This window comes from Pterocles gutturalis, unplaced genomic scaffold, assembly GCF_000699245.1.
Source record: "Pterocles gutturalis isolate BGI_N339 unplaced genomic scaffold, ASM69924v1 scaffold35260, whole genome shotgun sequence".
Taxonomy (NCBI): Eukaryota; Metazoa; Chordata; class Aves; order Pterocliformes; family Pteroclidae; genus Pterocles; species Pterocles gutturalis.
In genome coordinates this window covers 1-11758 of record NW_010144501.1, presented here as the reverse complement: position 1 = coordinate 11758, position 11758 = coordinate 1, and the positions used below count along the sequence as shown (strand labels likewise).

Here is an 11758-nt window from a genome sequence, read left to right as displayed (position 1 = left end):
TTCCACCCCAAACCGTTTTGTGATTCTGTGATTATATGACTCTGTGCTGAGTGAAGACAAACAGAGCAACATTCCTTCTAGCTCTGCAGCTGCTTCCAGCGCTTTTTATGCAGCTGCCAGCTGGTGCAGCTGTGCAAACGGGGCTCGACCTGTTTCCATGCTTCAGATGTGACTGATATGCTCCTGGTCAGACATGGCCCAGGCCCTGGGCTGGAATGATTCCTGCCCGAGCTCTCCCTGCAGACACAGGGCAGCCAGCGTTGGAGGCCAGCAGTAACTCCACAAGACACTCACCTGCAACAGGTCCCGAAATTTGTTGGAGACGGCAGCCATGTCCGAGAGGCAGCTGTCAATCTTGGCCTGCGCTTGCTCACCGCCAAAGCCTTGTCTCAGCAGCTTGCTGCAGTCACTCTGCAGGGAAGAGAGCCACCAGCAAGTTGTAAATTAAATCACCTGGGCTGTTTTGATCCCTTCACGTTGCCAGGCCCTGGCTGCCCACCAGTGCACTTGCAGGCTCAGACAGGCTCCAAACTCCGGCCCTGCGAAGGCAGAGGTGAGGACAGCAAGAAGGGAAGCTCGGGGCTATCTAGCCCTGCACCAGAGAACCACAACCGCTCAGTGATGCGCCTTATATTCCACTGGCTCAGTGCCTGTGCCAGGTTGGTCAAACTGGAGGAACTGCTATTTCCAGATGCTATGGATGTATTAGCCCGAGAGTACTCTGCCAGCTCAAAATTGCTTTCCTAAGGCTGGAGGGAAAAGACCTCAGGAATTTGGGCATAGCATAGCAAAGTCCAGCTGGTTTATCTGACCTCCCCCAGCAAGGGAAGATATTACAAATCCGATTACGGAAAAAACAGTAAAGAATCCAGCCGCACCTCCAAAGTCTTCTTGAGGGTCATGATGTTTTCACTGCAGACTTCCACATTGTTTAAGGTCACCTGGAAAAAAAACAACAAAACAAACCCAAGTAGAATTCATTGGAATTTCCCAGCACCTCCCCTGATGTTTTCTCCATGTAGCTTATGCTACGGTCTGAAGTGCAGATATTTAAGGGGACAGAGGTGCAACTGTGTGATCAAAATACCACAGATTCACTGAGCTGAATGAAGCTGGACTACAGCAATGGGGCACGTCTGCAGCTAGTACAAAGTCTGGATTAGTTTACTCCACTTCTTTTCCTCATCCTTGTGCCCACGATGCTGCAGCAAAGCCCCACTTGTGGGTGACTGGTAGAAGACAGGATGTACCCCCAACTTTCTGGGAAAGTGTCACAAAGAACAGCAGACCAGGAGTGGCTGGAGGAGATGGTTTATGTGTCCAGAGAAGCAGGGGAGGCAGGACAGCATTTGTGTCTAGGCAGGAGAAATCAGCACCCCTCCTGCCAGATGAGTGTCTGTTCTTCACCGAACAGACTGCTCTCTACCTGCTGAACCTGAACTAAATGCCAGTAGAAGGCTGGGGTTTGTGCAGGCAGGGAAATGAGGCAAGCTGACAGGTGAATGAGGAATTCCAGCAGGAGAGCTGACCTTTTAAGCACTTTGCTTCAAGAAAGGTGGAAACCTGTAACCAAGAATTTAATGAAATGGAAGAGTTCCATCCCTCCTGCTGCCTTTGTTGCCTTCTCTCCTTGCACAGTGAAAGTCCCAAGGAGCCTCTTCAGCACTGGGTGTTCATGGCAACTGACAGAGAGGGAGACAAGCCAGGATGAGCCAGCCCCTCTCCAGCGCTCCCAGTCTCTGCCCACAGCTCTGCTCAAACAGCTGGGCTGGCCGAGAGGTGAGAGCAGATCCAAAGCTGCTCTCCCAGCGAGATCTCTTCCGCAATGCAAGGTCTGTACAGCATCCCACCGTGGGGGACTGCAGAAGATGGGTGTGACAGCCCTTCAAATGCTCTCCCAGGGGTCTATGATGGTCACTGCCGTGTTCTGGCCTGCTCAAGCACGCAGGGAGTTGCAGCGCTGCTGTCAGGAGAAAGGAACAGGAGGATCTTGCAGGCCAAGCTGGGCAGACAACCCTGCTCTAGTGGAAACTCTCTGATATGAGAAGTGAGAATGAAGGAGCCCTAAGCGTGGACCAAGAAACTTTCTCATCTAGAGGAAAGTGTGGATGTGATGCTCTCCCACCACCATTGTGCAGAGCCTGTGAAGAACAAGTTTGATGGACGCCTCAAAAGAGTACAGACTCTTCCCCAGCCTGGAGGGAATCATCATCACAGCAGCCTACGAGGCAGCCACAGGATCAGACTTGGACAGACCTGGTGTGGAAGCCCTACAACATGAGGTGAGGTAGAAGCATCTATCAGACTTCCAAAGTCAGGTTTTCAGGTCCTCTGAACATGTGATAGTCACACCAATCCTGTTCCCAAGAGCTCCTTGTTGTCTTTTCCCTCACCCCAACTTATTCTACACCAGAACAGCCACCAAACCCACCAGAAAGGATTGCTTGGCCTCGTCAGTGCTTTCAATGCCTTTGGTATCAAACTTGCCCTGCTGCAGGCTGCTGTGCATGATGTTCACGGCACTGGTCACCCCTCTCTGGAAGTCCTGGAAGGTCGTGGCTGGAAAGCCCTGCTTCAGCTTGTTGTACAGAACCTCCCTACGGAGTAAGCAAAACATAGCAGGGCTTAGAGCAGATACTGCAAGCCACAGCAGAGCTGTGCCCTGTGACAAGGGCCAGCACTCTGGCTGAGCTGTGACCTGAGCAAGGTAAGTGGAATGTCACAGGGACAAAGGAGGGCTGGCAAATATCTCCTGACAGCATCTAAAGGACATAAGGCTGAAATAAAAACACAACCCATCCAGTTTCTGAGCTTTCCCTAAAATCCTGCCTGCAGCTGTCTGCTGTCTTCAGGCACAGTTCCCCACTCCCACGCTGGGATGACAAACAGGAGTAGGACAATTTCTGCAGGCTGCCCCCAAGTTCAGGTTAGTAACCAATCTCACAAGCAACCCAGAGAACAACTAAGGGTGACTGTGTACCATCAGGCAGGGTACCAACCATGACCATGGTGACCCAGTTTCATAGGGATTTGGGGCCACAAAGTTGCTTTTTCTCTTTTACATCTGTCTGTCATGCAGGTGACCACCACCACTGTGGGAAAAGTATGCCCAGCTCCAGCTTCCCCCACCACACCCGACGCTGCTTCCTGCAAGAGTTTTCCATGGAGATGACAAACCAGAAGTTCAAAGCCGGAGAGCACAAGGAAGACCATCTGCCAGCAAATGCTCTTTGCAGAACATGAGGTGGAGGCAAGTTCCAATGAACCTGGTGTATTTTCGTTACCTGAAGTCAGACTCCAGCTCGGTGGTGGAGTGGTTGATCATGGCACAGAGACAGTCGATGCTAGAGCTGGACAGAGCACGCCCAATGCACTTCTTCACGATATAAAACACATCATCCACCATGCTGGAGGTCAGCTGGCCCTTCTCGTAGCTGTCCATGGCAACAGCCTGCAAGGAAAGCTGTCTCACTGCCTGGAGCTCAGAGAGGGAAGGTGCCCTCTCAGAGCAGTGCTGTGGCACCAAACTGCCAGCGTGCCCACTGCACCCTGAGCTGAACTGTACCACGTGTGGGCTGGCACCATGCAGCCTTGTTTTCTCTAGCCCATGGATCTGGAAGATCTGGCTCTGGAAGATACTCAGGGGTATGTTTGGTTTCCAAGTTCAGAAACAACCACTTGCTTTTCAAAGCCAAGGGAAGCAAAAGACCTTCCCAACAACTGCAGACCTGCCACGTACTCGTCTCCCTCCCTAGGGATGTTCAGCTGAGGACTGTGGCGCATGCGCAGAGGTCTCAGCTGCTGGCAGAGTGCCGGCTAGTGCAGGCAGCAGTCTGAGCCCTACCTTGTTGACGGTCTCCCTCATGAAGTATTCCTCCATGGTGATGTAGTAGCCAATGAGCTCTTGCATGGAGCGGCTCAGCAGACAGTTGTTGAGGAGCTTGTCCAGGTATTTCTGATGCTCTACAAAAAAAACAAAATCAGGAACCAAGTGCCAGAAAGCAGTGCCACCTAATCCCCTTGCTGCCTGTCTCATGGGCACCCAACAGACATGCGCCTGCGAAGCCCAACCTGGAATAAATCACAGCTCAACTACAGAGCTGAAAGATGTGAGTTTTGCAGGTGACAGGAGGGATTTCCAGAGCTCTGCGTAGTACCAAAACCCTGAGCTTGCTTCCCCTGAGACCTCCACCTTTAGGATCTGTGCCTACAGTGACCAAAGGTCCCTCCCTTTCTTTGGGGACCTTGTTTATTATGCTCTGCAGTCATTCCTAAGGTTGGTTTCCCTGTTAGGGGGAACAACTTGATCTGTTGGGACTAGAACATTGAACAAGGAATATTCCTGCCCCAGTCATACCAATTTACCCTTCTATCTGCCCTCCTCCCCAGTTATACATTGCTCAAGTGTTGCTTTCTCATGCAGGCATCTGCTGTGGTCACCACAGACACTTTTTCCTAGCAGAGCTGTAGTCACGAATCGCACAGCTTTCCAAGAGGCACAAAGATGTACCAGAGTTTGAAAACCCTAAGTACAGAGGGTGGTTATGGCAGGGCTTTGTCAAGGAGCCAGTGGTGAAAACAGATTTGGGGAGGCCAGGCTACACAATCCTCTTCCACGGAGTGCTCCCGAAGTGTCTTTGCAGATCCTGTGTCACCCTGCTCTGCCACTAACTCGGATATATTTCTGCTTCTGGCTGCAAGAAGTGGAGTGGCTGCAAGAAGTGGAGTACCTGCAAGTATTGGTATTCAGGGTGTTACCTTGCTTTACCTCCTCTGAGGCCATGGAGTCTCCCACCTCAAAATCAGCTATTATTCGTCTCTTGATGAACCTCAAGTAGAGCTCACTGCGGGCGTTCATCAGGGTGACTTCTGTTAAAATGGGGTCAAGTTCCCTGGAAGGGACATAGCAAGAATCAACAAAGCAAAACCACAAAGGGAAAGGCACTAATTTAACTCAGTTAAATAGTGTGTTCTCTGTGCTCTTACTATGAGATCAATACTTCTCCTTTCCATCTGTGCCGTCAAGTGGCAGAGCTCAGCAGAATAACTGGTACGTGCAAAGAACACACACACCATCAAAACGTCCTGAAAAAATCATTACAGAGAAGCTGCTTTTTTCCTCATGGATGTGAGAACAACCACATTAAAATCACAGCAGTAAGGACTGCAAGACTCTCAGCAGCCTGATACAACGTTAGAATTAGCCCTGTTTTGAGTGGAACGCTGGGCTAAAGACCTTTGGCAGTCCTCAGGTTTGCCATGATTCTCGGAGCCCTACACGGACAGTGGTCCCTGCCATCTCTGTATCCATGCTCTTGTGCACAGATTCATGTGTTTCTCTGAAAATGAGGAAGAATCTGTTTTAAGCTCAACAGCTCAGGAAATGTGAGACCAAAAAAAGCATGTGACAATGCAGAACAGTGTTCAGATCAGAGATGACTATGAAAAAAAAGACCATCACATAAGCAGCTTTTTCATCAGTGTGCACAAAATAACTTTACAAATCGTGCTCACTCTGCACAACACGCAAGTGGGACAAGGAACCATTACTTTTGTTTTATGGATGAAAAAGCAGAAGCTCAGAAAACCTGGGATGCATGCACAGTTACTCAGAGCACGTAGGAAGTGGATCTTTATATTTCTGCTGAAATAATCAGTCATGCAGGCTCCCAGACAGATCTCGCTTGATGAAGGTAAAGTTTTCTTTCAAGGCATGTTTTGAAGTCATGCAATGCCAGAAGGGCTGGGTGCACTTTCAAATGGTTTTACTTTAGGGCTACAGAAATATTAAGATAAAAAGAAAAGGAGGGAGACTGAAGGCACTTTGGTTCATTAGCAGGAAAACAGATCTTACAGTCACCGCAGCAGCAGTACAGATTAAATAGGACCCAAAGATTTATTCCTGATTCTGTAATAAATTATCTGCCCTGGGAGCTGCTCCATTTTGTGGGCTCTAAAGACTGTCCTCTGACCAGACCATCAAAAGGTGGTGGGCACAGGCAATTAAAGTCTCAGTCCTTTGTGGCACTGATATTGCCAGCCAATGTTTAGGGCCCAGGCTTAAAAGTAACGAGTAAGCAAAATAAAGCACCACCACAGAAGCTGCCTTTATAAAAGGGCAGTGAAGGGCACCTAACAACTGGGGTTTATGCTTTAGTAGCCACAAAGCCTCTGTAAGAGCAGGAGAGTTATCTAAATGCTAAGTAGTGTTAATAGCAGCTCAAGAGTGGAAGGTTAGAGAGCAAAAAGAGGTTTTGTTTGTACCTTGGTTCAATCTTCTCTGCAGAAGAACTTCTCATGATGCTATTCTGAACTTGCTGGAACTGCAATCACAAAAAAAGGGGGAGTCATCAAAGTCTTTGCTGATGACTTGGAGTTAACAGCCACTTCTCCGTGCTGTAGCCTAACGAGGTGCTTATTCAGGGCAGGTGATAGGAATACTTTGCAGGAAGGGCTGCCAGAGAAGGGAGCCGCAGCAGTTCACCTCCCCTGCCAAGACTGAGCTCAGCCTGTGAGGAAGGGTGGTGGGATGGAAACTCCCAACACAGGCACCAAGGTCTGTGAGACACTTAGAGCAGCCCTGGATCTAACAGACAGAAGCAGGAACAGGACAGTGGGGAAGGTGCACTGAAAGCACCCTACAGAGCAAAGAACTCTGTGTCCATTTACCACGCTCCCACTGACTCCTTCTCTGCAACAGAAGCGACAGCTACAGGCTCGACCCCTTCAACCACCAGCGCAAATACGGAGCAAAGCAAGGTTTCTCTCAATACACACCGTCAAACTTTGCCACCTCTATGGCAGCTGGAGCCCCATGGAGCTGGATGGAGGCCGCAGTTGTCTGCGTCAGGCAGCATCACACCCCTCTTACCTGCCTGTGATAGTCCCTCTCCTTGATGAACTTGTCCACCACTTTCTCCACCTGCCGGTCGCACTCCACTTGCAGGTGCTTGATAAGGGTGTACAGCCTGCCAGGCCCGTAGTAGGTCTCCACAATGGGCTGGTGCGTCTCCACAATGCGAGCAATCCCTGCGGGGAGAGGGGAAGCACCAGAGAGAAACTCAAGCAAGAGTTCCCAGCCAGTCTGGACCCAGAGCAGAGCTACACAGGTCTGCAGACAGGACCTAACAGGGGATTGTTCACTCCCAGACAAACAGTTTAGATCGTCCAGACACTCTCTAGTGCCTCACTGGAGGCCTGTCATTGCCACCGCTTGTTCCACAGCATCTTCTCTCTGCATACGACACCTTCCATTCTCCCCGCTGTTTATCGCAAGGCTGCAGTGCAAATCTCCTGGGGTAGAAGCCATCTTTCTTCCTAAAGAGATCCCCTGCCATGCGATGTGTGCCAGCTGCCTCCCTACCCAGCAAGATAACAAGGTATGAAGCTTCCACGGGAGAAAAAACCTGGCAGGGGACATAACTGCCATCCAAATCCAGCCTCAGCTTTCAGCACCTAGTAGGTTACACAAGAACGGTGCTAGGAGAATCAGGCTAGGGAACGCCCTGCTCTGATCTGTCAGGCACATACCCAAGAGAGCAAGCGTTAGCGAAGGCAGGACCTTCTTGGAGAAAAAGCTCATCTCCAAGGACCTATCTGTCCCAGATTGCTTTCTTAACACAAACTCTCTACTCTAAGAGTTAACAACACTCCCCCTCTTTTGACACAACTGCCAAGAAAGCCTCGGTGGCTCTAAGGACCTTCAACAGCAGCAAGGGTGCCAGGCTGGGAGAGTGACTTGGCAGTAGCACAGCCTGGAATTATAGCAGACTTAATGGAGAAGGCAGTTAATCACCATGGGATCTCAATTACTGTCTTTGGCGACATTCCCACAGAGCATTCACATTCCCTTCTCTCCCTTCCCTCCCTGCTTTCAAGCTCCCATGGTCCTCCTTGGAGCGCCAAGCCTAGAGGCATCAACAGCTGCTCAGTCTTAGGGGATCTGATCCGTTTGTCTGGAGAGCTGCATGTCTGAACAAACCTTCGGCAAATACCCGTTTGTTTTCAGGATGCAGAGAACAGGAAGAATCTGATCCCTGGAGGAAGCCAACAAATCCTTTGCAAATCCACTTTGTGCCTGTGCAAACTGTACACAGGAAAGCTTGCTTATTGTAGTGCCCTCTCCTGGCCGGGAAAAGGTCTATTAGCTGTGCCTCTGTACCTCTAGTGGGACACTCCCATAGCTCAAAGGGGAAGGAAGCGTTTTGTGATCTCCTGGAGCTAAAACTAAAAGCATTTAAATTGATGGACAGTCTCATCACAGACTATTTTCAATCCATCAGCAAAGAAGAAAGGAAGATTACCTTCGAAGAGGAGTGTCAGGGTGTCCGCAAAGATGACAGCAGCTCGACGGTCACTCATGTCTGTCCCCATCACCAGCTGCAGGTTCTCTTCTGCTTTGTTGGCCACCTGCATGGCAACAGGACCAGTCAGCTGATAACACTCAAAGACCTCCATCCCATAGGGTGGACCTCTGTCCCCTGCCCTGTAGAGCTTTTGCTGGCCTCCCCATTGCAAGAGCTGTTGCTATTGTCCCTCCTTTGAACAGGGATCCTTTCCTCTCTTATGGAAAACTCAAGGATCAAGGAGAGGCAAAAACTTGTTCTTTTTCCACGCTCCCTTGTATGCTTTAAGCAAGCACAGAGTAAGACACCGATGGAGAAGCCAGGCAGCCAGCAGGATCTGTATTCGGGCACCAGAAATACCATCCCAGGGAGCAAACCACAGGGAGACAGATGAACTAAGGCCAGGGATGGTTTCTAAGATTAACAAACCAGAGCCAAGATCTCCTTCCACAACATCTGTTGACAGAGACCGGGTTTTGCTTTCCCCTAGGAGACCAGACAGGTCACAGGATGTTTCACAGAACCCGTTACCTGCTTGCAGAGGTACTCGGAGAACTTGCTCAGCCCCTCTTCATGTAAGCCTAACAGAGGAAAGATCTTGAAGAACCGTTCCACCTGGGGCAGGTCTCCCTGCTTCATAGCTGTGTCAAATTTCTCTGTGACAATTGTCTTCAGGCGCTGCTCTGCTTCCTGCAGGAGCTTCAGGTTGGCATCAATTATGCCCCCTGGTCAAAAGGACAGAAAAGAAAGGGAAAAGGGATAGCACAATGTTAGTACCATATCAAGGGCTACTTTTTTTCCCAGCAGAGAGACTGGTACTGTGCAGCCCTAGAGTGAGAAGGCAGAATCCCCGCTAAAGGCAAAGAAAGATAGGTACATGTGTGATGTACAGCCAGCCAATGTCATGGTCTTACATGGAGGATGTGAACACATTAACCGGGACTTTTTTTTAGGGATCAGGCAATTTACTACTTCATTTCCACTTGCTCTGCTTGGTAGCACACTGGAACACTGCAACAGTTCTCCCCGACAGAGCCTTCTCCCTCACTTCTTGTGTCCTGCACATTTTGTCCTTCACCTAGTTAGCACCTGAAATGCTATTAAAGCCGTGTGCCAGGAACTCTCCTTTCAATTAATGACAATTCAAACCTAGTAACGCTTCAAAAACATTCCTGCCTATGTTAGTCTATAACATACTAAGATCTTTGGCTGGCATTGGATCTTCTGCTTTGTCTATTGGGCTGAGGCTGTCATGGGAAGTCATGCAGTCTCCAGTTATATTACTGGAAAGGTGACTTAGCTTCTCGTCATGAACAGTACTTACCTTCCTTGCCCTGACGACTGAGCTCAATCACTGATTTGTCCAGAGACAGATAGCGATGGATATGAGCTGCTGCTTGTTCGTAATCTTCATTTTGCAGGGCTGTTTGAACTCCATCCATGCAGAACTTCAGGTCAAGGATGTCGTCAGCTCTCTGAATGGCCTGATAGAGTCGATTCTGCAAGAAAGGTGACCAGTAAGGCCTCCTGCTGCAGGCTGGATGAGGCAAAGAGAATTATGAGGAGAAGACAGCGTGGGGGGAAAAAAGAAGGAAGAAACAGACCGAAACAATACTTCTCTCCACAGTAAACAACTACATAAGCAGAAACCCCAAACTACTTAAGGAGTCATAAGACCAATGACTCTGGAAGATGAACAGCATTTACCCGTCAAAGCTCGTATTGAACTCGGAGGCCATACTGCACTTTAACAAACAGGCAGAGACACAACCACACGTTATCTGTTTTGGTTTGAGCAGTTGTGCTAGCGCTGGGACTTGACGCCTCTTGGCCTATCTTTGTACAAAGAATATGACAGCCCAGATTCCTGCCTGGTCAGAGGTGAGAAGGACCATCTCCACTGTCCTCAGTACTGCAATAGTTCACAAAGCAGTGCTAACGAAGACTAACCTCAGCTTATTCACCATACTCTACCAGGAGCTGTGTGGACAGAAGGGGATGCTGGAGAACCAGCCGCTATATGAAAAACCACACGCGTTATTTACTCTTGTATCCTGCAATATCCAGGAGCCCAGCGAGATACCTTTACCTTACAACACTAGAAAATGCTAAAACAAAGAATGAAGCCATTTCCAGCCCACCCACCCACTGAAGAAAAGAGCACATTTCTCTATCGCGCTGTGAGCATATAAGCAGACAGAACATGCCTTGGTGGTGACGAGTCCCAAACACCCCCTAGGTCCAGTTACCTTGGCAAGGTCAAGCTGGCGGACTTTACTGCTGACGTTCTCGGCCAGGTTACAGGTGAAGGTGATCATCCCTGCCAACTGCTGGGCGTCCCCCTGGATGAGCTGCAAATTCGGGCTGGAAACACAAGTGAATTGACCGTGAGATGGAAATATTAAGTAGTCGGATGGTCTGCAACAGCAGGATGGTTCTTCCTCTAAACACAACTGCTCCTGTCAGCAACTGTATCTCTCATTTCATGCCCCTCCTACAGGAGCAAAGTGTCAAAATCAAACAGACTGTTTCGGAAGAGGTGGCACAGACAAATGACGGTCTTCTACCAGACAGGGCATGAACGAGCCACTGAAGCTTTAAGATACTCCCCACTTCTGAAGCGGGAGATTAAGTCTGTGAACTTGTGCTTCAAGCTTCTACTAGATGTGAGGCCACTTACGATGACTTTCCAGGCCGCCTGCACAAGCTCATCACCAAGAGGCAGGAATATTTGTCCATACCTGTAAACAGCCTGACACCAGACATCAGATCCAAGCATTGATGCTGAAAGCTAACAACATCGGGGCTAAGACCTTAAAAGAACCGGGATGAGGATCCAACTACGCCTCCCTACCACAAACTGATCTAAAGTCTGATGTTTTCTGAGAATGAATGTGCTTTCCTCACAACACTGGAATGAATTCTCACGCCATGCAGCAATCAGGGAGGTACCAAGCAGTGCCCAGAAGCAGAAAGAAGGGGTCAGGGTGGGGATCACTCACCCCATGCGATGCAGTGCAGCCATCTTGTTCTCTATAGTGCCTTGCTGTTCCAGGAGGGCATCCAGCTCCTCCTGCACGACTTTCTGAAAGAAAAGGACGAAGGAAGTCTTGTGTGACTTCAGCTCTCCTCCAGGCAAGCAAGGCGTTAGATCTTCCAAAAGCTCATTAGATCCTTCCTAAGCTCTCATTTTAATCCTGTAAATATTTATATTTATGCCATTTCAAAGCATCAGTTATGCAAAGCTCATCACTCACTCCTAAGGCAGATAACCCACAACCTCTCCCCCCGGCTGAGCTTCCAGCGCCCGGGGACCCCGAGTCCGCAGCCTGCTCACGGCTCGAGGACACGAGTCCCGCGGAGGCGACACCGCTTCCCCCCGGGGCCACGGGACGGCGACGCCCGTATTTAAT

At 49.6% G+C, this 11758-nt stretch overlaps 1 protein-coding gene across 1 annotated transcript; it reads right to left on the bottom strand.

Annotated features, from left to right (window-relative positions):
* Positions 1-294: 294 nt before the first annotated feature.
* LOC104457638 (conserved oligomeric Golgi complex subunit 4) lies at positions 295-11427 on the bottom strand (the record flags this gene model as incomplete). The annotated part of the gene is made up of 13 exons (XM_010085115.1): positions 11348-11427; positions 10595-10709; positions 9670-9844; positions 8877-9070; positions 8304-8409; positions 6872-7029; positions 6265-6323; positions 4759-4892; positions 3845-3963; positions 3285-3451; positions 2432-2597; positions 879-941; positions 295-411 (listed from the first exon to the last, which is right to left on the bottom strand). Coding segments are annotated over exons 1-13 (1596 nt in total), but the record flags the coding sequence as incomplete, so codon positions are not given.
* Positions 11428-11758: the final 331 nt, after the last annotated feature.